Source organism: Stenella coeruleoalba (assembly GCF_951394435.1).
Source record: "Stenella coeruleoalba genome assembly, chromosome: 15".
Classification (NCBI taxonomy): domain Eukaryota; kingdom Metazoa; phylum Chordata; class Mammalia; order Artiodactyla; family Delphinidae; genus Stenella; species Stenella coeruleoalba.
In genome coordinates this window covers 21,669,412-21,694,131 of record NC_137161.1, presented here as the reverse complement: position 1 = coordinate 21,694,131, position 24,720 = coordinate 21,669,412, and the positions used below count along the sequence as shown (strand labels likewise).

At 41.7% G+C, this 24,720-nt stretch overlaps 1 protein-coding gene across 2 annotated transcripts in view; it reads left to right on the top strand.

Annotated features, from left to right (window-relative positions):
* Positions 1-24,720, top strand: part of CTNNBL1 (catenin beta like 1) — a 165,022-nt gene that overhangs the window by 43,971 nt on the left and 96,331 nt on the right. For both annotated transcript variants that reach the window (XM_079944290.1, XM_079944291.1), the window contains 3 exons: positions 8,983-9,078; positions 16,946-17,039; positions 20,275-20,366. In XM_079944290.1, coding sequence (XP_079800416.1) covers positions 8,983-9,078; positions 16,946-17,039; positions 20,275-20,366 — 282 coding nt within the window. The remainder of the gene's footprint in view (positions 1-8,982; positions 9,079-16,945; positions 17,040-20,274; positions 20,367-24,720) is intronic.

Sequence of the window (24,720 nt, the reverse complement as noted above, 5' to 3'; positions counted from 1 at the left end):
TTTCTGTCAGTCCCTAGATTGATGAGTATATTCCCCATACTCATCACCGGGAGGTTCTGGGTTGTACGAGGACCCTAGTCAATTAGCTTCTCTCTGGGTGAGCTTGGTATGGGTCTCATGAATTCATTTGGTAGACATGGCTTTGAGTGCTTATCAGGCACTGTGCTAGACCCCCAGGAACCATAGGCTGCACTGATGCTCAAGCAGTATCCGTCAGTAAACATATTGAGTATCTAGCATACAAATAGCCCTATTCAAGGTACTAACTGGTCCTCACAGAGTTAGTAACCAAGAGTTCTAATTGTGACTTCACATTTCAGTTCACCTAAGAATGGTAGCTTTTCAGAATCCAAACAGACCTTAGAGTTGACTTAGTCCAGGGCCTTATTTGTTTAGTTAGTAACAAGTCTAAGGTCTAGATGTTGGACCACTAGCTGTTGAGGTTGAGGCTGGCACTCCAGGCCCCTGATTTCCAGTCCAGTGTCATTTCTAATGCACCTTGAGTCTTTTCCCTGTAGGATATACTACATCCCTGACAGAGTTGTATAGTCACCTGTTACCTTGTGTATTAATACAGCAATCACCTATTTTGTTTCTGGAAACACAACTCTTATTCTTCTTTTATTCTTGCTAACTCAAAATAATAGTGGCAGCTTTCTGAAGATGCTGACACTTTGCTGATTCACCAACCTGGTTCCTGCTGGGGAGAAGACTGACACAAGAAGTGTGCTTGACATCGGGATGTTTGGGAAAGACAATGGCACAGATGTTCCAAGTTGTTACGTTCTGGTCTTTAAGAAGGGAAAAAAACAAGTCCCCCCTATAATAACTTTGACAGACTGCCATTTCCCTCCTGGTTTCTGAGAGCTAAACTGTTTTTTCCCCTTCTTGTCTGCTAGCCTTCACCCTGCTGCCCTAATGATATTTTTTTAAATCTAATTTTTAAATTATGCCCTACATCAAGTTTAAAGTGCATTTGAAATTTTTAAAATTACCTCATTTTAATTAGATGCAGCAATTAGGGTAAATGTATTCCTCCTCAAAGTACCGTTTTTCTTGAAAGTGGTTTCAAGAAAGGGTAGGCCCTCTTGACTTGCATCTAACATATCCTCTATCAGTTGGAATGTTGATCTCCCAGTAGCATTGCACTCTGCTTCTTGTCGTATCTGTGATCTATAATGGAAATTTTTCTTCGGGAAACGGTTGTTGACAATTTACTGTTGTACAGCTGTAACTGCCCGAAACACCTTACCATGAATAAACAATTTCGTGGCAGTCAGGACTTAAATTTTTAATCATTTTAACTCTTCATTTATCAACCAAGACCATACATGGCTGGTTATGGTCCCAGCAAGCTCAGGTCATCTTTGCTTTGTCCTTCTCTGAGAAAACATAAACTATAGGGACTTTAATTGGATCAGAGGCTGGTTTGTTGTAACCTTAAGAGCCAGAGGATGTGAGAAAACAGCTTGTGCCTCATCCTTTCAACCGTGAGAAGCAGCTTCAGAGTTTATTCTGGCGCTCTGCATCACTGCTGCTGGTGAGGGCTTGTCAGCGCTTCTGTGCCTCATCTCCCCCCTTGAGAGGCTGGAGCTCAGCCATCAGTTGGCTGTGGAGAGGAATTCTGGTCCGTGAAGAGCACCTCTGGGGGTGAGGGGCAGAGAGGGAGGGGCACACCCCTCACATGGATTGAAGAGTCACTCTGAATGCATTAGGAGGGAACACAAGGTGGGATTCAACAGCTGCTGCCTTTTAGAAATATTGCTTTTTAAAACAATTTTCCCTTTAAAATAAATCATTTAAACATGTTCAGAGCCCTTTTTTTTGTGACCCTTTTGGAGTGTTTCTACAGAAAAATAAAATCAAAGGTACATTTAAAGGTTTTTTATTTTATTTATTTATTTATTATAAATTAATTTATTTTTAATTTTGGCTGTGTTGTGTCTTCATTGCTGCACTCAGGCTTTCTCTAGTTGCAGTGAGGGGGGACTACCCTTCGTTGCGGTGCGCGGGCTCCTCATTGCGGTGCGCGGGCTCCTCATTGCAGTGGCTTCTCTTGTTGCAGAGCGCGGGCTCTAGGCACGCGGGCTTCAATAGTTGTGGCACGTGGGCTCAGTAGCTGTGGCTTGTGGGCTGTAGAGCACAGGCTCAGTAGTTGTGACGCACAGGCTTAGTTGCTCCGTGGCACATGGTATCTTCCCGGACCAGGGCTCGAACCCGTGTCCCCTGCATTGGCAGGTGGATTCTTAACCACTGCGCCACCAGGGAAGTCCCTAAAGATATTTTCTTAAGGTATTGCTAAACAGTCAGTTCTGTGGCCCAGTTTAAACCAAATTTACTCAATTTGCCTAAAGGACCAAGGAGGAATAAAACAAGAGGAAGATAGAACCCCAGTTGGTGGCTAATCACCTCTTCTGCTATCAGCAAAAGAAAAAAAAAGTTAGGGCAGCAAATCCATAAATATCTTATTTTTATATGTCATTTGCTGTGTTCTCAATTTGAGGGAAGAGTCAGTGGAATCCTTTCTAAAGTCCTTATGGCAGATCATGGCATTTACCGGGTTTCTCCTTTGTATGATAAGCTCTGTTGGGTGCTATCAGGGAAACAAATAATAACTCTAGTTGAGGACTTCCCTGGTGGCGCAGTGGTTAAGAATCCGCCTGCCAATGCAGGGGACACGGGTTCGAGACCTGGTCCGGGAAGATCCTACATGCTGCGGAGCAACTAAGCCCGTGCACCACAACTACTGAGCCTGCGCTCTAGAGCCCGTAAGCCACAACTGCTGAGGCTGTGTGCCACAACTACTGAAGCCCACGCGCCTAGAGCCCGTGCTCCGCAAGGAGAAGCCACCACAATGATAAGCCCGCGCACCGCAACGAAGAGTAGACCCCTCTCACCGCAGCTAGAGAAAAGCCTGGGCGCAGCAACGAAGACCCAATGCAGCCAAAAATTAATTAATTAATTAATTAAAAAAAAAAACTCTAGTTGATACAAAAACACTCACATTACTAGGTGTGGTGAGTGCCCTTGGAGTGTTATGCTCAGGAAGTACCATTGGTGTTCTGAGAAAACGTAGGTCATCTCTGGTTTGGCAGTGATTAGGGAACTGGGCATTGGAGGTGGGTAAGCTTTTGATAGATGTGGAGATCAGTGTTCATTTCAAGTTTATTTTCATGATTCCTACCGTGGCAATGGAAATTGCCATTCCTCACGCGCTGGAAGCTGATGTGCTCACGTAGTCACTACAAACTTATAGGAATATCAGGTCCGTGGCTTTATTTATTTTTAAAATCATGACCACTGCTTCTCAGCTAAGTGCCCTATTCTTTAATAAAAACTATTGAATAATATAAACCAGATTTTTTCAAATCTGCTTTCTCTCCACCCGTTTGTGATTCAGAAAAATGAGGTCTCATTGTACTGTTAACTTAGGGCATCAGTACAGTTGGTTGCATGCTAATATGCAGGAAGGGAGAGCTTTGTTTTGTTAATTACAGAGTAGATCATTGGTCCTGATGGGACAGCTCTGTTTTGTCTGAAATAGGGAGTGGTCGTTAGCACTATTCTTTTCTAAATTACTGCTTAGTTTTCTCAAACTCTAGAAAGCCAGGAGAACTTGCAAAGTTGTCCCGTTGGATTTTGTGAAGAATTATTGTGGGAATTGGAAAATAAAGGGCAGACAGGTTTTTTTTAGACCAGCAGGGATCAATTGCACTTGAGCAGTTTGGGTCTATGCGACACACCATATTATCCCAGAGGGTGTGTACAGTAGTCAGGGGTGCCTTGTGTTCGAGCCCCAGTGCTAATGAGCAGGAGTAGGGCTGGGAAGGGTTTGCACCTCCTAAGGGCTTTCTTCTAATTGGACTGGGAGGGAGTTGGCTATTGCTCCAGTGCTTTCCTGCAAGCACTGTCTAACAAGACTTTATATGTCAAGCTGTTGTTCTGCTAGGAGCTATTCTTGTCTTGATATTTCTAGAATCAAAATTACACTGAAGGGACTTCCCTGGTGGTGCAGCGGTTAAGAATCCGCCTGCCAATGCAGGGGGCACGGGTTCAAGCCCTGGTCCAGGAGGATCCCACGTGCCGCGGAGCAACTAAACCCGGGTACCACAAATACTGAGCCTGCGCTCTAGAGCCCGGGAGCCCCAACTGCTGAAGCCCACGCGCCTAGAGCATGTGCTCCTCAACAGGAGAAGCCACCGCAATGAGAAGCCTGCGCACGGCAATGAAGAGTAGCCCCTGCCCGTCGCAGCTAGAGAAAGCCTGCATGCAGCAGCAAAGACCCAATGAAGCCAAAAATAAATAAATAAATTTATTTTTTAAAAAAATTACACTGAAAAGAATTTACTTCTTTTCCTGATTGGTAGTCTAACTTCCCTGATAATCTGTACTGATAAACCACCCATTTTTTTGGAGCCATTTAAGTATGCTCTGAAGTAAGTCAGATTAGGAGAAGAGTGCCAAAATGGCAATCTAGGAAAAGGACCTCTTAATGTAACTTTTGATCTTGCTTATGAGTTTTAGGTGAATTCCATGTCCTTGGAAGGCTAGGGTGGTTGTAGCCTGCTTTGGACATTTCCCCTGTGGCCTAACAGTGCCCACTGACATTTAGTAGGTACTTAATAAATGTTGAATGAGGACATTTTTTTCCCTCATATTATTTTGATTAAGGATTGGGGTAAAATTAAGAATCTAGATTCATTCTAGGTAGTTCTGTGCTATTATTTTAAAAGGAGAAAAAGACAGTTTTGTCTGTTTAGAAATTCATCAGCATTAATTGAGCTATATCTAATCACTCTTCTAATCTAGGAATAAAAGAAAAAAAGACTTCTAAAAAACCCCAGATTTGTTCCATTAAATCAGTTACATACTGTGAATCCAGACTGGTCATTTTTCTTAAAGAAGCATTTTTGAAAGGACTTTTAAAAAAAGCCATCTGCTTAATATATTTTGTTCCTCTTTATCTTTTTTTTCTTTTAATAATTTTGTTCCTTGTGGTCACATCTCACTGGAGATTAATGAAATTGATGCCCCGTTTCTGTCCCAAGACTCTACAGGAGATGAGGCCAAAAAATCAAATATCTAAAGCCAAAATAAAAGCAAACACACCTCTTTTTCTAAAAGCCGTTGTGTTGTGGGCCATTTTGTACCCAGCTGGTCTTTTCTACTTCGCCTCTTATTGTACTGGCTTATTGCCCTAGCAGTGGACAGGTGCAGAGGGAGTGAGTGGGGTGGCCTTTCTACCTGACATGACAAAATAGGCTATCAAAAACTGTGTTTTAGTAATTCACAAAGACAGGCTCTCTGTTTTCCTATTGCACTTGGATGGGAGAGCCTTTTACCTTGTGAAATGAAATTGTAACTACAGTGGAAAAACCTATCACCCATCCCCAGAGTCTGCTTGTGAAGAAACGCCGGATGGGTGGCAGACCATGCTGAATTTTCTCATTAAGACTTAGAGTTCATCTGTTTATCTTTAGTTTCACTTCTTATTCCTCTTTCTGGTCTTCAAATGACCTCTATCTTCTGGATCATATTATATTACTCGGGAGTTGATGATTACAATTATGGACTCATTACTGCCTTGCTGAAATGCTGTTTGGTGAAAGTTGAGAATTTATGTAAAATCAGTTAGTGGTAGGATTGATGAGTTGTTTACCAGACCTGGTAGCTGCTAAGTGATTTCTTATTTGACTTCTCAACTGAGGCAGGAGTGTAGTAGGCAAGGAGATATCTACTGGACCATTATAAGAAATGACTTTTCTTGGTAAAAGTTAGACATTTATTCTGTTCCTATATAAAACGATCACCATTGCCAAATTTTCTTTTCCTTTTTTCCCCCAGGTTTAATGTGACCCATTTGTGAGCATGGTATAAGAATAATCAAAGAAAAATATGATACTGTCCCATAAGACCTTAGAGGCTGAAAAAGGACTTGATCAATCTGAATTTCTGTGGCATAGCTGAAATATAAAATTAGATCTTCCAACCCATTGTGACCCAGAAAGGGAGGATCATGCTGTTGTTAGCTTAAATTTTAGATTTTAGAGGTTTTAGAAAAAATGAAGGCAATAGTGAGGGTTTGGCCATTCTGTGGGAAGAATTGACTAACAACAATCTTTATTATAGTGCTTTCTTATTTTCTCAGTACTTGGATTTACTTGCCCTTTGACATACATGATGTCATTTATTCCTTATAGCTACTGGGTGAGATAGGCTGGGCAGAGATCATTATCACCTCTTAACAGATGAGGAAACTAAGCTGTAAGGAAATAAAGGAGCTTGAGCAAGATTCCATAGTATTAACAATTTGGGGACAGTTTGGTTCACTAAAGATACGAAGCAAAGATAAATATGATATGACCCCCGTCCTCGAGTTTGCTCTGACTCTTCATCTATTGTTCTTTCATATATGCCCCACCTGTCTCTTGAGGCTAATGTTTAAGTAATCATAGTTACTAAGTACTTAGTGGGGCATGATGTTATTCAGGGGATGTAATGATAGTACTTATTGCATGCCCAATTCACATCCTTGTCCTATAGACATCTGACTCTATGGTGGATGGATGGATGGATGGATGGATAGATGGATGGATGAAATGTCATCATGCATATTAAATAAGCAGGTGGATAAATATAAGAATTTTACATCTCATATGTAAGAACTTTTCAAGAGAATAAATATGGGAGCTTCTCAGATGAGGAGAATGAGGAGTTGTTAGCATTTTGTTCTTTTTCCTGGGATTTTAATAATTTATGATGAAGTAAGTGACAGTCCTTTTCTCTGTTATTATAGTAGGGTCAATAGCTAGAATTTACCTGAATCTAGCTGTTTTCAAACCTGGTTTATACTCCCCTGTGCATTAATATGAAGAGTACGGGCAAAGGTATTGTTTTTGGAATCAGGTGGACCTAACATTCTCCCTTACTATTGCAGTGACCTTTAGATAAGTTACTTAACCACTCTGAGCTTTCGCTTTCTTATCTGTAAAATGGGGATCACACTTATAATGCTGCTGTGAGAATTCAGTAGCACAGTGCTTGGCATAATGATGACTTTTTAAAAATGGTAGTTATTATGATGGCATCTACAGCAGTGTTTAGAGAGGGAGAACTACTAATTCCTACTACTCAGAATTTCTAGAGGTTGGTTTGGTTAGGCTGTTTTGTTTTGTTTTTTAATTCAAACAATTTACATATTTTAGTTTACTATACATCATGTTTGATACGTGGTCTTTGTGTCAAGAGCTTTCTGGTTACTTTGTTAATAAAGACTATATACTATACACATGAAGTTTTATCCAAAGACCTTTAATCTCATTATACACATAGAATTTCATAGCACACCCAAGTTTTGCGTATATATTACTTTAAAGTGTGAAAGAATAAGACACGGAAAGCTTAATTACTTATTCATGATGGTCAGCTTGTCAGGTATAGATAAATAAAACAAACCTTTGAATAATTTTTCTTTTAGCAAAAGGTGTTCATAAAATACCTGTAACATCAGTTGGCAGTTAGCAGGTCCTATCATTCTTGTTAATATGTCCTGTATCTTTCTTTTTATTTTTTCTTTCCAGTTTGCATTGAAACTGCCCTGATTCTGACCCTTGTCATCTCACTTCTGGACTCTTTCGTGTGTTGTAGCTTCGGAGCAGGTCTTCCTCCTTCAGGCCTGGCTTTTCTCCAACCCCCCCATCTACCCACCCTCAAACCCAACACTCACAGTGCTTTAGTGCATCCTGCACACAGCTATTATATTATTCCTTCAAGATATTATTTTCTTCATATGAGTCTAGTTATCACTTTCTCCCCTCCTCCCGTCCCTAATCCTCTTTCTTCTCCTCTTCATATACCTTTGTACATTCTAATCTCTCTGTCTATATTCCTGATGTTTTGCTTTCTAGCCTACCTGCCCTCATCTATTTAGTGGCCTGTTTTCTGACCAGTCATCTTCTAGCAAATCTTTCCTTATTTCCCAGTTCAGTTTGCTCCTTTTTCAGGATGTGTGCAGTTCAAGTTGTCTGTATTCCTCATTTGTTACATGTTGGTAATTGCCTGTGGTATATAATTTTTTTAAACGTCTTTAGTTACCTTAACTTCCTCATTTTATCAATGAGGAAACTGAGGCCCAGAGTGAATAGATTTGCCTTTGTCACTATCACAGTGCTTTACTCATCATAAGCATTCAGTAAATGCTGGTTGACAGAGCAAGTGGTGTGTGTGTGTGCGCGCGCGCATGTGCGTGCGTGCGTGTGTGTGTATGCGTCCAAGGTGAGGGAAGGGAAACTTAGTTTAGTTTGGGCTTCCAGTTTCCAAACATAACTCCTCTTTTCTCTCCTTCATGTTTTCTTTCTCCTGTATGTCCCTGTCTCTCTCTTTTTGCCTTGTGTTTAATCATCATTGTTCACCTTCCTTTTATGTCCAAAGCAACATGGTATTTAAGAGGAAGGGAGGTTGGTGGGGTCTAGCACAGTCCAACGAAAATCCTTCCCTCTACATTTTAAACCTATTTTGTCACGCCCTGATTTCTGAAGACTCCTTGGTGAACACCAGCCATCTTATCTCAGAAGAAATCATTACTGTCTTTGGAGGTGAAGTGTAGAAGATAGTTAAGATTATACTGAGTTCCAAGAATTTAAATTATGAGGTAAGGTTAAGTGTGTTGGCCTTTTTCTCACTGGAAAAGTGACCTCCCAAGTGATCTATTTGAAGTTTTGAAATTTATGAAAATGCACTGAACCTATGGACTAAGTTGCCAGGAAGGCAGCATAAGGAAAGGAACTAAGTGAAGCAGTTACCAGCATTTATTGAACACCCACTGTGAGTAGAACCTTGTTGAAGAGATGTTAATAAAACTAGAGCGTATCAAAGGTAAATGGTGATGAAGCGATTGGCCAGGAAGTGGAAGGGAACCAAATATTTTAATAAAATGTCAGTTGGGTTTTCATATGTATGTGTTACCCTTAACGTTTTTCACATGTGTCCATAGCTGTGGTTGATTTGCTTCAGGAATTAACAGACATAGACACCCTCCATGAGAGTGAAGAAGGAGCAGAAGTACTCATTGACGCTCTGGTAAGTGACGTGTCCCTCTGGGGTTTTGCAGGTATGTGTACGGTGTTGGCATCCTCCCCACCATTGTCTCTGTGAGTGGCACGGGCTGGGTGTCAGGAAGAGCTCTGTGGCAAGGCGGGACTGAATGAGGAGAGTAAGAAAGTAAAGTGCAAAAAAAAACAAGCCAGGGCTTCCCTGGTGGCGCAGTGGTTGAGAGTCCGCCTGCCGATGCAGGGGACACGGGTTCGTGCCCCAGAGCAGGAAGATCCCACATGCCGCGGAGCGGCTGGGCCCGTGAGTGGCAAGGCGGGACTGAATGAGGAGAGTAGGAAAGTGAAGTGCAACATGTGGGGTACTTTATTCTTTGGAACTGTGTTAGGGCAGGGGTTGTAGAGTCCTAGTATTTATTAAATATGTGCTGTAGGCAGGCGTTTTCTTGTTTTTTACACTTTATTTAATCCTCGCTGTAACCTCTCAGAAGGGTATTACTGCTGTAATTCCCATTTATAGCCATGAAGCTGAGGCTTAGAGAGGCAAAACAACCTGCCCGTGGTCACACGGCTGGGATTTGAACCTGTGTTCTCTTTGACTCCACATTCCTGCACGCCTGCCCTCACTGTGTTGCTTCTGACCTTTTTACAAAGAGTTTTTGCAGCAAAGAGTTTCTTTTCTTCTCTGGGCTTTATAATCCCAAGTGCTAGTAAAGACAGGTATCATTATTATTTGTTGTACAGATAGGGAATCGGAGAACGTTTAAAAACAAGAACAAACCTTCTAGCTCATCCAGGTCCAAGTAGCGGCCACTGACTGCAGAAGACAGGGTCAGCTGATTTCTGTGTTCCTTTTTGTGGAGCCTAGGCAAGGCCTCAGAATCTTCTTCAGGTATTATTCCAGGAAGCAGCCAATCCGAAGAATTTATATGTGAGGTGAAGTGATGTAATCTCATCAACTCACTCTACCCTTGAGGAAGCCCAGGTGCAGAAGTGAAGCCTTCCACTGCATCACTCTCAGCCAGTCCCTGTAACAGCAAAGATGAGCTTCTGCATGTTGGGATTCCCACTGCAGTCCTGTCCCACAGCACCAGTTTCCCTCTTACCAGGCATGGGAGAGGGCCCCAGGGCCCCACAGCTGGCCAGTGGCAGGAGTGACTCTACTCCAGCCTCTTACCCTGATACTGCCTGTGGAGCTCTGTCCACCCACCAAGCTATCTCCCTCCTCAAGTTTCTGTTGATTTTCCATCTTTCTGTTGTCTTCTGCTGTCTGGTCTTTTCTCTCTGGTTAAGAATGTTAATAAGTACTGGTTTTGATGCAGTTTGCAGAGTTTATCAAAGGTCCATGTAGCCACTTGTATTAGAAGCACCTGGGGTGCTTGTTAGGCTGCTTTCTGGCCCCATCCAAGACCTGCTGAATCAGAATGGCTGGGACGAGGACCCCAAATGATTCTGAGACCCCACTGCTACGCTCCCCACCCCCTCCTCACCCTTTCTGTCTTGAGGTTCTTGACATGAGAAATTTCCCATGTGCCTTGCTCACAGCTACCATTTGGTGTGAATGAAGGGGCTGTGAACCCACTGGATATGAAGGACTGTCTCTTACAGAGAGCGAGGCTGGAGTCCAGCAGGGCCATTTGTGACTGAGTATGATGAAAATTTCTATGGCCGTTTTTCTTTCAAGCTCCTTCCTAGAGCAAACTGCCACTTTCGTAGAATTCAGGACCTTTATTTTTCCTTTGAACCACTGTGCAGACAGAAAAGGGTGATGTCGGGGTGTCCTTTTGTTTGGAGGAGCATCTGAAGGAAGGCTGTGGCACTTGCTCCTTCTCCATGTCCCCACAGTGTCATTTGTGTAGTCTTACCTTTCAGAGGTTAATTACAGTGGCCCTGAGTGAGCCTTCCTGCCTGGACTCTGGGCTGATTTTAATTATCATCCTTTGCCTGTGTGAATAGAGGAAACAAGAGAAGAACAGCTAGCTGGTCTGCTGCCTGTAAAACGTACCCAGAAACAGCAATTCACACAAAAGCCCCCTTTGTGTTTTCTGTGTTGCCAAGCCCACCAATGAAAGCTGGATCTTGCAGATTTTATTGTTAGTTTGGGAAGAGACAGTTCATCCTCAGTCTGGGGAGCCATTAGGTAGCTGCTATACAGGGTCTTCTGTTTGTTTTGTTTAGTTTCTTTCTTATTATATTATTTTAAGCTTTTGACTCTTACAGCTTTATACTGGTGGGGCTGGTGTGAATCACAAACAATTGAACATTTCTAGACTCCCATATATTATTTGCTTATCTGCCGCCAGTCAGGAGCCATCAGTAAATATCAGAGAGCAGAACTGGCAGGTGGTCTTCATCTGTTTTTTTTCTACCCTTGTGCTGCATTCAGGAAGAAGTTTGATAAGTATTCTCATATTACAAGGGCTGAGTTGTCTTCGTAGTTTTAATTTGGGGCCAATATTGGAGGCCTGGAATTGAATGAGCAGAGGCTAGAGAACATGTAGTAGAATTTATTGTGATGTTCAGTTTGCAGTTATTGCCTTGGTCATTTTCTCATTTGGAAGTCCTAAGCAATAGAATAGCACATCTGTGGGGAGAAAGTGCTGTCCTGGTATTCTCAGGGATCTTTGGGGTTTAAGGTTTGGTTTATATCCACTGCTATTACTTATGCAGAAGGCAAATATTTGTGCTTTGTAACAAGTTGATTGGGTAGCCTGGGAAATACAGTCTTTTCCGAAGAGCGGGAACACAGGGTATTTGCTTTGATGGCAGTTCTCTGGCATGCCTCTCTTAAGAGGACATTGGACTCCTTGAGAGTCATGATTAGATTACAGTCATTTCCCTACTCCCTAGTCCCAAAATTTGCCATGCGCTTGGCAATCCCATGCTTTGCTCACATCTGCCCTCAGCTTGGCAAGGCTTGCTTCCCCTGGGCTATCTGGAATACTACTCATTCTTTAAAGCCTCACTTAAACCTTATCTCTCCTGAGTCTTTTTCAGACTCATCACTTCAGCAGAATTTGTGTTCCCCTACCACTGTGTATATCCTGGCACTGTTTCTAAGTTTGTCTTCCCTGAGATGTGATCCCGATCAGGGGAGTGGCCAAAGTGGTGGCTTTGTCACTTACCATCTGTGTGACCTTGAGAAAGTTACCTATCCTCTCTGTACTCAGTTCATTCTTCTGTAAAATGGGGATAACAGTAGTGCCTATTGCGTAGAGCTGAAGTGAGGAATAAATGAGATACTTAGTAGATCTTTAGAACAGTGTCTGGCACAGAGTAAACACCCAATAAATGTTAGCCATTGTCTTAATGAAGGTATAAATGTCTGGGACATATTAAGTACTTAGTAAATGTCAAGTTAAAATGATATATATCACATGCCACACAGTGAAATGTTTGTGAATGTTTGTTGACTTCAACAAACATTTTTTTTCATTTCAGCAAATGTTCAAAAAACATTTTGAACAAATACCCAAAAACATCTGAAGGGTGTGGACCTAAATGAGACATGGAGGGATAGATGTTTAGTTTAAAAAAAAAAAAGAGGATGAAATAAGTAATGATGATAATACAAGGCAGAGCATTAAGAATGACTGTGAGAGATGCAAGCTTCTTTGGAAATGAGGAGAGAGCCATCCCTTCTTATGGGTAAGAACCAGGAGGGGCGGCAGAGCTGTAGGTATTGGCCATGGCCCCTGTAGGGAGGCTTCAATGTGAGGGTGCTTGGAGGGGTCACAGCCAGAGGAGGTGGAAATGTGGCTGGGAGCCACCACTTACTATAGTTTCACAATGTGGCTTTGATGTGGAGAGCCAGGAGATTGCCCTATACCCATTCTTGCCCTCAATTAACCCTACGTAAATTTTGAAGCTTGAGCTGGTGGCAATGCCTTTGTGCTGCTCAGGTGAGGCTGAAGTTGGCAGGTTTTTGGTGGTTCTGAGGGTACTTATGTAAGTTTCTGGATGCTACCACTTTTATCCCTTCCCATTTCTATTCACGTCCTCACCTTCATCTGTATTTGTTCTCAAGCAGAATTCATTTGGTCATTCATTTCACTAATTGTTTATTGAATGCTTAGTGTGTTCTGGATTCTAAGAATTGCTTATGTAGCAGTGAGCAAGACTGACAAAGTCTGTTTTTGTGGAGCTCGGATTCTAGTGTCGGGAGAAACAGTAAATAAGTAAACGAGAAAACAGGTAATGACTCCTTGTTACATAGAGAATTAACATAGAATGATGTCCTGTAGAGCAACTGGAGAGTCACATCAAATTAGATAGTCAGGAAAGGCCTGAGTTCTGGGTGATGAGAAGAAGCCAGCCATTCAGAATGACCAAGGGCAAGGAATGAGCTTGACATACTCAAGGAACAAAAAAAAGGCCGGTATTGTTGGAGCACAGCTGGGGTGAAGGGAGAGAGCACCGTCAGGGCCAGACCACACTGGGCTTTGTAGGCCTTGTAGTAAGTTCGGATGGGATTGCCAGTGTTCAGGGGAGTAGTAACATAGTCTGACCTAACATTTTAGAAAGACCACTCTTGGGAGCTGTGTCGATAATGGGTTGGAGGGGCAAGAGTGGAAGCTAGAATATATTAGCTTGCAGCAGGCCTAAGTTTTACATTATGACCATATTACTATGTGTATTTTCAAAACTTATTGCTTGATCAAGATTCAGTGGGTGTGTGTGTAGGGCAGGGGGAGGGTTTATTATTGTTTTTTAAATATGAAATTTCCAGAACTCATAGTAGGTAGAAAAGCTCCAGTCAAACTCTTGAGAAACCTTGTTGGCAGATTGTGCAAGATAGAAAAGGAATCCTTCAAACGCTCTCATCTCCCCTCTTCTATCCCTTTTTTATTTCCTCATCTTCTCTTGTATCTACCCTCTCTGGTCAAGTGGAAAAATATGACTGATCATGCCCTTGAACCCTGTCTCAGTAGGACCTGGTGGAGTATTGTTTGGGAGACCTGGTAACAAGTGGAAAAAGCCAATGACTTATCAGAAAACATCAGGCTTAAGACAGTCATGATTTCCAAGGCCAGGGTTACTCTAGCTGATGCTTTAATCCCTAAGCAGGATTTGGTTTTAGTTTCAGAGTTAGCCACAGGTCCAAAACGGGCAGGAAGGTGGTAGACCCAAGAGTTTAGAGGGACAGAATGCTAATTTGTGCTTCTTACTAGATGATATCTGGAGCTATGCATAATATAAATGTTTTCCTGAGGGTTTTCTCAGCTAAATGTATTTTGACTGCTTTGACCCTGCTGCATTCAGATAAAATTGCATTTAACCCAGCTAAACATAAAGTTTCACACTTTGCAAGCTTAAAAAGGCTGACTGTTAGAAGTTAGATTTTTGTAGCAAGAAAAAAAGATTTCCTCTAGCCAGACACCCATTACCAATAACCATTCAGTTCTGGGATTTGAATGTGTTGCTTACTGCCACTGTCCCCACCACTCTCCGGACAGCAGACCATGGGTAACATAACTAAGAATCAAGGAAAGGGGACGGGGGGATAATGCACATAAAGCATCAATAAGCAGTTGAAACCGGTGAGGCTGTTTGCAGAACCGACAAGCAGTGTGATACCCAACGGAGTTGCAGTGTCCGCTGCTTTAAGATTCAGGGAGATTATAAATCAGTCAGGGTGATTTAGGGAAACACAAACTGTGATATGATTCATGTTTTTCCCCCAGATGTTTTTCTGTTTTCTCTCACATACCCAAATTGTCCAATTAATTAAGGAAAATATTGCAGTGGATTTCTTTGGTGAAGCTTTTTCTGGCTGTGAGATTTGAGAGCAAGACTATATCTCCTTGATACAAGAGAGGGAAACAGCTCTTTCTCGTATTTACAGGAGTTCTCAATTCTGGCATCAGTATCCCCTCCAATCTGCAACTAGTGTCTTTCATTGCTTCTCACACCAGGGCATAAAGGAGAGCCTAGAAAAATCTGCTTCATTCGTGATTCAGGTATCCCAAATTAGTCAACAACTTCAGCTTTTCCCCCATCCAGATGCTTCCCTTAAGTCTCACCCAGAAAGAGTAAAGAGGCCTTCTTTGAAGATCTGTCCCTCTTGCCATTGTTCCATCCTCAGGCTCAGTTTAAATTGTCCATAGAGTGCCTTATACACAAGTGTTCAGGAGGCATCAGTTGATGAGATCATTTCCTTCTCTCTCCTTTCTTTCCTCTCCTTTCTTTTCCCCTCATTGAAGTGACAGGATATGATGGGAAAAAATAGTCTCGGAGTTGGTCACTTCTGCCACAAGCTTTGTGACTTTGACCAGGCTAATTAACCTCTCTGGACCTTTGTTTTTCTCACCTGTAAAAGTTGTGAGGATTACATGAGAGTAAATGGAGCAGTGTATATAAAAATATGACTACAGGGCTTCCCTGGTGGCGCAGTGGTTGAGAGTCCACCTGCCAATGCAGGGGACACGGGTTCGTGCCCCGGTCCGGGAAGATCCCACGTGCCACGGAGCGGCTGGGCCCGTGAGCCATGGCCGCTGAGCCTGCGCATCCGGAGCCTGTGCTCCCCAACGGGAGAGGCCACAGCAGTGAGAGGCCCGCGTACCGCAAAAAGAAAAAAACAAAAAACAAAAATATGACTACAGTACACAAAGTAGAGTGTTTTGTCAGTTTATTTAAATTTAGCAAAATTACTGAATGTATAGTATTGCACTTGACTTTGAGGAGTGTACCAAGATAAATGATGGTGCAGTGCCTGCCTTCAAAGAATTTGAGTTTTTCTTAGCCCGTGGGAGATATGAACAGTGCAGGTATCAGAAGAAGTAAAGGGCTAGATTCAAACTCTCTACTTAATTTTGGAACCAGACCCAGGGTAAAGTATGCCATATAATTTCATTTAATCTTTACAACTTTTTCCCATTTCCTAAGTGAAGAAACTGAGGTGATGAGAGAGAGGATATATCATGGGTATGCAGTAGATCTTATCTTCCAGTATAGGTTTACTTATTGGCTATGACTTAGAAATGTATTACCAGATAGATAATCACTTCTTGATTATTAGGTGTTTCCTTAGTTATCTTCCTTGGTGTGCCTCAGGGTTCCCCAAGGCAGTCTCTGTAAGGGCACACATTGTACCAGAAGGTAGTGTGAAGCAGCGTAAGCATTATTTCACCTAAGAAGGAAGCTTGGTTTTTGCTTCTGCTGCCACTGCTTAGTAGCTGTGTGGTCTTGGCTAAGTCATTAATCTCTTAAATATCATCTATATGATGTGGCTACTAAAATTTTCCTATAAGTGTTATGTGAATCAAATTAAATAAGAGAAATGTAATTGCTTTCTTATGCATTATGTGTAATACAAACATAAGGTATTTTATTCTGTTAATATTCTTTTCGAGCAGGAGTCAGAAGTTCTTCGAAAGTAATAGTTTCATAAAAGCTTGATGTAGAAACTTAGGAATGTTTTGAGTTTAACCCTAAATTTTGATGTTAGTGTAAATATGGCAAGTAAACTTCCCAACTGAATATCTCTTGGTGCTGTGGTCTAGAAATGTGCTTTTGACTTGAATGAACTTGTGACTTGACTTAAGATGGCAGTTTTGTAAGGTGTTTAAATACCGCATAGAAGTAGAAAGAGCACAGGACTTGATTTCAGAGGCCTAGGTTCAAGTGCTAGTATGTCACTCAGTTAAATGTGTAACCTTGAATTTTACCTTGTTCCCTTAAGCTTCAATCTAAAGTTAGGGATAGTGATGCCTGCCCCTTCTTTGCCTCAGGGTCACTTCAAACCTCAAAAGAGGTATTGGGATGGGAGAGCGTACTGTAAACCATAAGTGGCAGGTTGTTTACTTTGTTCATTCAGTAGAGGAGCATGGGAATGACAACATTTTGGAGACTGTTTGTGACATGTATCCCATTCTCCTTTTGCTCCCCTGTTGCTGAAGGTGGACGGGCAAGTGGTGGCCCTGCTTGTGCAGAATCTGGAGCGTCTGGATGAGTCTGTGAAAGAAGAGGCAGATGGCGTCCACAACACTCTGGGTAAGGGGAAGGGTGCCAGCATCTTCTGAGTTTCTTTGTGTTTGTTTTGGGGTTTGGTACTCATTTCCTTCCTCCTTCATTACAGAGTCAACAGCAGGAGGGTTTTCCTTTTTTCTGCTCCCAAATGAAGACCCTTGTGTAGATTTCATATAACGGCTGCTTTGGTTTGGCTTGCGGTAATAAAAGCAGAATCATTCCTGGACAAAAACTGCTGGCTTCTTTGAGCAGGCCTTTGCCTTTGCCTCCAAAAGTTAGGATGAAGTCTATGCAGGATGAATTCTTTTCTATTTGCTTTGGAAAGTGTATATTTTACCATTTTTGAATCCCCTTCTGTTGGTTCTTCTTCACATCTCCCTTCAGTGGAACTACAAACTTTTGAACAACTGTATACAGGCATACCTCATTTTATTGCACTTTATCGTGCTTTGCAGATATTACATTTTTACAAATTGAAAGTTTGTGGCAACCCTGCATTGTCAGATGATAGTTAGCATTATATACTAATACAGTATTTTTAAATTAAGGTATGTACATTCTTTTAGACATAATGCTATTGCATACCTAATAGACTACATACAGTATAGTGTAAACATAACTTTTATATATCATAGGAAACCAAAATATTCATGTGATTTGCTTTATTGTGATATTCGCTTTATTGCAGTGGTCTGGAATCAAACCCACAATACCTCCAAGGTATGCTTGTACCTTTATAGGACATTTTATTTGAAAAAGAGTATTTCTTTCACTTCTTATGTGTACTTTGCCATGTAAACTGTGAGTTGAAATATTGCTGTTAACTTGGCTGCCCCTTTATCATATGTTCATTTAAGTGGATTCCTCTGCAATATTTCCCCTCCTCCTCCTTTCTCCTTGAGTCTCTCCAGTCTTTCCCCCTGCAAAGTTGCTGAACCAATAGCCTATTTAAAATCGTGCTTTTGGGTAGTCCTCTTTATCACTGGTCACTGTTTTATAAAACCAAAGGTGACATATCTGTAAGCAGAGCTTGAGAAATGAACAAGGCCCAGCAGAAGTAGAAATTTTAATGAGATTAGATTTTCTCCCAGCTCCTTTGTGTCTAGCACAGATTTCTCTTATAGTTTTATACTCTCTACTGTGAAGATTATCATAAAGAAGGAGGAAGACATGGCACCTAGGGAGTAAGAGAAGAGAGAACACAACAGTCTGTGATTTGGGGGTTGGCTGTAGTCTAGAGCCAGAATTTGGCATTGCCATCTGTTAGCCTAATGCTGAATTCTGCTGAGTAGAAAGAGTATCAGAAGTCTTAACTGACAGTTAATAAAAAGAGCCTGATGTAATGGAAAAAGCACTGGCCTGGCAGTCTATGAAGATCTGTCTACTTTCAACTTGGTCCCTTACCAACAGCTCAGGAGGTTCATCCCTCTTTCCCTTATTAACCATCCGATGTTTGTCAGGCACTGTTCTAGGCACAAAGATGAATTAGGCACAGTTCTTCTTAAGAGGCAGAGTGATGGGAAAGTCTTGAACAGAAAGGAAAGGTAATACAGGGTGACAAATGGTATAATAGTGGGGAGCACTATGGAAGTGAAGAGGAAGGGTCTCCAAGTTGCTGGGTAGGAGCAGGTAGCTGATTAGGGCTGAATATGAAGACAGGTGCATTTTTTTTTAATTATTCATTTATTTATTTATTTTTGGCTGCGTTGGATCTTCATTGCTGTGTGCGGGCTTTCTCTAGTTGCGGCGAGCGGGGGATACTCTTTGTTGCGATGTGCAGGCTTCTCATTGCGGTGGCTTCTCTTGTGGAGCACAGGCTCTAGGCGCACAGGTTCAGTAGTTGTGGCGCACGGGCTTAGTTGCTCCGCAACATGTGGGATCTTCCCAGACCAAGGATTGAACCCGTGTCCCTTGCATTGGCAGGCGGATTCTTAACCACTGTGCCACCAGGGAAGTCCTGACAGGGGCATTTTGACGGAGAAATGTGAGACGGGCAGGGCAGTATCATTTGTAAAGCCATGAATGGGCAAGGGCTTTGGGGGAAGACTAGAAATGTACTGTGGCAGTGTGAGATAGGTGTGGTGGGAGATGGGACCGGAGGAGTAAGTTTGTCCAGATTATGGAAGACCTTCTAAACCCTGGCAGGATGTTTGGATTTTATCCTAGTGGACAATAGAAAGCCACCTAAAGTGTAAGCAGAATAAGATAAAGGCATTGGAGATTAAAATGAATGAGCTGATTTCTTAGAAAATGTGAGAAAGTAATTAAGCTATTAAAATGATCTTCATCTCTCAGGGGTCTCGTTGCTACTCTGCTCCCACAGCTTTGTATCCATTCCCTGAGGGGCTGCCTGGTCATTCTTTAACTTGCCATTGGTGAGGCTGGCATGAGTGAGGAAGCAGATAGGAGGTGTAGTGCTTTCTTCAGCCCTTTCTCTTCAAGACTCAGACCCGCTGGGCGTTGTGCTTAAAGAGCACAGAACTCCGATCTGCTTTATGATAGATAATAACATATCCTGGGATGGGGAGCGGATGGAGCCCTGAAGGAAGGAAAGCACTGGATGCTATAGAATGAGACTACAGGTTTGGGTTTTGTTTTTTTAATGTCCTTTTTTTAGCATCATAATCATACAGTCACTTTTTTTGCCTCCTCATTTAAAAGTTTTCCCTTAAACAGTAATTTGGTTGTTGTAGGAGATAGCAGTACCAGTTATGTTTGCTCCTGAGTACCTGACGGTTACCTCTGCCAGCATGGTCTTTCCCCTCTATGCGCATTATTTTGTTCAGTTAAGATCATGCTTGCTTCCCTTGCAGTATCCAGAGAAAGAGATCTGAAAATGGATGAATCAGGAGAGGAAGAGGCTCTGAATTCATCCCCTGATTTTTCCTTAAGGCTTCTGCCGAGCCCCCTGTTTCTTTAGTCACAGGTCTCAGGGACTCCAGTACAGTGAGATTAAGAGGGCCTTCTTAGGCAGATATTCACACTGCTGTAGTGTTGTTCCCTGTTAACACAGAAAATGTTTCTCTATTCCTTTATTGAATTCCATCACATTCAGTTATGAGTTTTACTTGTAACATAACGTGAAGAAAAAAAAAATCATAGCATCTCCCTGGTTAATCTGAAAATGACAACACAGCATCTGGCTGGGAGGAATACAGGGAAGTGGAAAGAGGAATAAAATGTCTGTCTTGGGAAGCAAGCTTGTTGAAGATGGAAACAAAGTTGCCCTCCCAAATTACTGGTGTCTGTCTCCCTTCAGCTATTGTGGAGAACATGGCTGAGTTCCGGCCTGAGATGTGCACAGAGGCTGCCCAGCAGGGTCTTCTGCAGTGGCTGCTGAAGAGGCTGAAGGTAAGTTTGGCTTTGTGGGACTGTAGCTCAAACCTCTCTTTGCTCTGGGCACAGCTCATGCTGGGTCATCGGCACAGATTGTTACTCCTAGGCTATGTGATCTAGTTTGGGAATCTTTTGGCAACTCTTGCCTCTTTCTTTGCTTCTCTTCTTTTGTTTGTTTTAAAAGTACCCTTTAATGCCCCTGAAAATAATATAAACATGTTGTCAACACAAATTCATGTGGTACAGAAGGTTTATACTGAAAAGTTCTCTGCTGATTCCTTCTAGTTCCACTTCTCAGAGACAGCCTCTGTTAACAATATTTTATCTATCCTTCCAGAAATTTTCTGTGTAAATAAGAGTATGTGAGTGTGTTTGTGTGTGTTTCACAAATAGAATGATATATTATTTTCTTTTGCAAGTTGATCTTTTCGCTGAACTAATGGCTGCCTAGTATTCCATTTTACGGTTGTACCAAAGTCAATTTAACCATTCTCCTGTTTATAATAGTTTTTCACTGTTAAAACAATGCTGCAGTGAATATCCCCATGTACACATGCACATTTTTTTTTCCCCTTGAACGCTAGTGTTAGTTTATTTGTAGGATAAGTTCCTAGAAATAGAATTGATAGGTCAAAGGGTATGCACATTAACATTTTTGGTAGATATTGCAAAATCTAATAGTTGAGAGGGTCTGTTTCCCTTACCTACATTGGGTATTACCAAACTTAAAATTTTGTCAAACTGATAAGTGAAAATGTGTATTTCATTTTAATTTGGAATTTTAAAATCGAGGACAGTGTATTGGCTTTCAGTTTTTTATTAGCCATTTGTATTCATCTCTTTTAGCTTCCTATTTATATCCTTTGTTCATATTTCTGTTGGATTATTCATTCTCTTTCCTTCCTAGCATAGTCCTTTTGACCATCTTTTTAACATTTAGTGCTGTCACAGAGAGTAAATGAGGAAAGGGAGAGGTAAGAGCTTCTCTCAGGATAGTGTTAACCAAAGGTATGATGGAAGGCAGTTTGGAACTGCCTATGTGCTACTGAAATAATCTCGGCAAGCAAGGGTTCCCAACTTTTCAGTGAGAAAGAGGAAGACGTGTTTGTAGCTGGTATGATTCTTTAAGTAGTCCTGGCCTTGCTGTGCTTCAGAGTGTCATAGAGATGCAGAAAGTCTGAGGTGCATCAGGTCCGATTTGTCCCCCACTGTCTTGGTAGGACTAAGGAAGAAGATTCTGCCTAAGATATCATATGCCCCCATGGTTCCCTCCCTCTCTGACAGTCTAGGTCTTCCCCAATCCTTCTTATTTAATCCCTTGTTCCCATTAAATCTGTAACATAGACTTACATAACATGACTTGAGGATATTCAGCTGGCCTGCTGTATATTATCATCAGTGGGTATGGGCACATTTGCTGGCAGAGGATAAACTTAAGGCATAGTTCAGTAGACTGCAACTTCCTACCCACACACACACCCTCGCCCTCGCCTTTCCTTTCAGGAAAAATCAGGTCTGGTTAATTCATTCATTGTCATTTTTGCAGCTTCCTTTTCTCAAGGAAGGTTGCAGCTTCCTTCCAACCTCCTCTCATGAGTTTTGATGTCCTTTGGTTTCCGCATGTAATTACCTTCACATCTCCCTCGGTTTCTTCTTCCCTCATTATTCAACAAATCTTTATTCTCCAAAGCCTTGAGACATTTTGGGGGTGAGGAGTAGGGGAGAGGAAAGTAAAACTCGTAGTTAAGGGGGTAGGATAGATGGCAGAGACCTGAATTGTTGATGGGGTGGCCATAGGTTGGGGCCTTAACCTTAAAATGTACAAAATAATCCAATAGTTTTTGTCTTTTTGAAATCAGGACCAATTTTTCCCAGTTACTTGAGACTTGATACTGAATCAAGGATTCTTCATTAAACCAGAATGTAAGGCCTCTTCTGCCTTTTGAAAGGTGTTTAAACTTGCCAGTCTTTTTTTGGATTAGTAACAGGAAGGGAAATCGAGACCTTTGGGTGTTTGGCTTGGATACCATTACCCTTATGAGAGTAATAAAGAGGTCCATTCGGTAGTCTTGCAAGCTTTTAACTCTTGCCTTTTAGGCATAGTATTTATGCAATCCTCAAGGCATAAATAGCTGTGTTGCTGTCTCTGAAACAGTTTTTCAAGGTTTTGGGGTATCTAAACATTAAAATGCTATTTGGTTATTTTACTAGTAAGCAAGTACCCTTAGAAAAATCCTGTGCTGCCCAGAACATTAATGAAAGGTTCTGCTTAAAGGCGAGGCCAGTAAGAAGGCATGTCTTTAAAACCAATGCCTTACTCTTATTTGTCGCAATCTAGGAAAGTGCTTATTTTAATCTTCACCCTCATAAATATCATGGTGAATCAGAATGAGTGCTGGACCCAGATCCTTACTTTCACCAGTAGAACTTTTAAAAATACAGATTCCCAGACTTACTGTCTCAAGCCTCTGTCTTCGGTGTATTTTAGAGAAGTTCCACCTGTGATTATAAATGTACAACCCTCACTAAGATCCACTGGTCTCTAGAAATGTGAGCATTTTTGTTCCGCACTGCTCCCAAACTAATTTAAGGCTCCATTTTCATTATGCCATTCCCTATTCAAGAACCTTCCTAGAGTCATGCTACTGCCCTCTGCGTCAGATCCCACCATCTCTGCCTACTTTTCAAGGCCCTTTAACGCGGCCTGATCTTTCTTTTCTTTCCTTTTTCCTTTCATTTCTCAGTTTTGAAACACTGGCCTTATTACTGTTCAGACATCTCTTGTACCTACCCCCTTTGCAAAGGTCAACAAGGGTCAACAGTGTTGACCTCTGTGTCTGTCTTTGTTCATGTTCCCCCCATCCCCCAGGAATGACTCCTGCCTATATAATTCTAAATTATACACCACCTTCATCCCCAGGAATGACTCCTGCCTATGTAATTCTAAATTATACACCACCTTCATTAACCAACTTAAATCCCTACTCTTCCACATTGCCTCCATCATTTTTTGAACTGAAAGGAATTTTATAAGTTCTGTTGCAGATAAAAAATTAAAAATCAAGACCTGTAGAGATTACGTGCCTTGCCCAAATTCATGCAGCTAGTTAGAGATAGACCTAGAATTAAAACCCAAGCCTCCAGACTTTCTTCATGCACCCTTTCCATAGCACTACTTTGCCCCCAGCCCATATTGCCCTCTTTCTTTCCTGAATATCAATCATTTTATTTTTTTTCTACTGGTTCTCTTCTGGGAGTTAGCAGATCTGGGTTGTAACATATGCCTATAACTGTGTGACCCTTACCCTCATGGAGCATCTTTTCTTCATCACCTGGCAGGCTTTCCTCTTTTTATGTGTGCTCCTTGTCTTTCTCCCAATGTCCTTAAACTCCTTAAGAGCAAGGACTGGGACTCCATCATATGTGTATCTCCTCCAGATTGTTCTCAGGGTGTGGTTCCCAATGGGGAGCATCAAAATTACCTGGCAACTTGTTGGAAATGCAAATTCTTGAACCCACCCCAGACTCATTAAATCTGCCCAGCTTGGGGTGGAGCCAGCAATCTGTGTTTTAACAAGCCTTCCAGGTGATTCTGATGCATGCTGAAGTCTGAGAACCCTCATCCTAGAGTACTTATGTTTACATTGCTTGATAAAACCCTGCTATTTAACTGATAATCCCCTGTTTATTCAGTAGTCCTTGAGTAACTAAGTGAGTGGCACATTGGTGAGTCTCCTTTATGTACTGGTAGCCTAGCAGTATACAGAGATATTCATGGATTTCTTCATTCACTAAATGAAACCTCACTTATTTGTGCTGCTAATAAGGATAAAACCCATTGCAGAGGATTACATTAAATGGTTTAACAGGTAAGCAGATAACAGTAGTATGAGAGACACTGCACCATAGTTCACTTTTTAATGGGGAATACAAACTTATTAGCATATTGTGTACTATTGAAAATAACACCAAAACTTTTTTCTTTTTCAAGGAAACAAAATTGAGATTCCTTTTTGTTTCCCAATTAAATCATTGCTTCAAAAACAGTTGCAATGTTTGGCGCTTGAGCTAATGAATTGAGAATTGGCTGTGTTATACTACATGTACAACTGGTTGATGCTAAGTCCTTAGCCTCTTATGACCAGGAGATGGGATTTTTGTAGGGCACAATCTGCTTTGACTATTGTCCAGGGCTGTAGCTGTGTCTGAACCTGCCCCATGTGTTCCAGGTACCGGAGGTGAGCTGCAGAAATAATCTGCAGCTTCTGGCTGTGGGTGGTAGCATAAATGTCTTGTACTTTCCAAAAAAGCAGCAGCTCCAAAAAAGGTGAAGTTTAATTTTATTCAAGGCCAGTACATGCTGAGTACA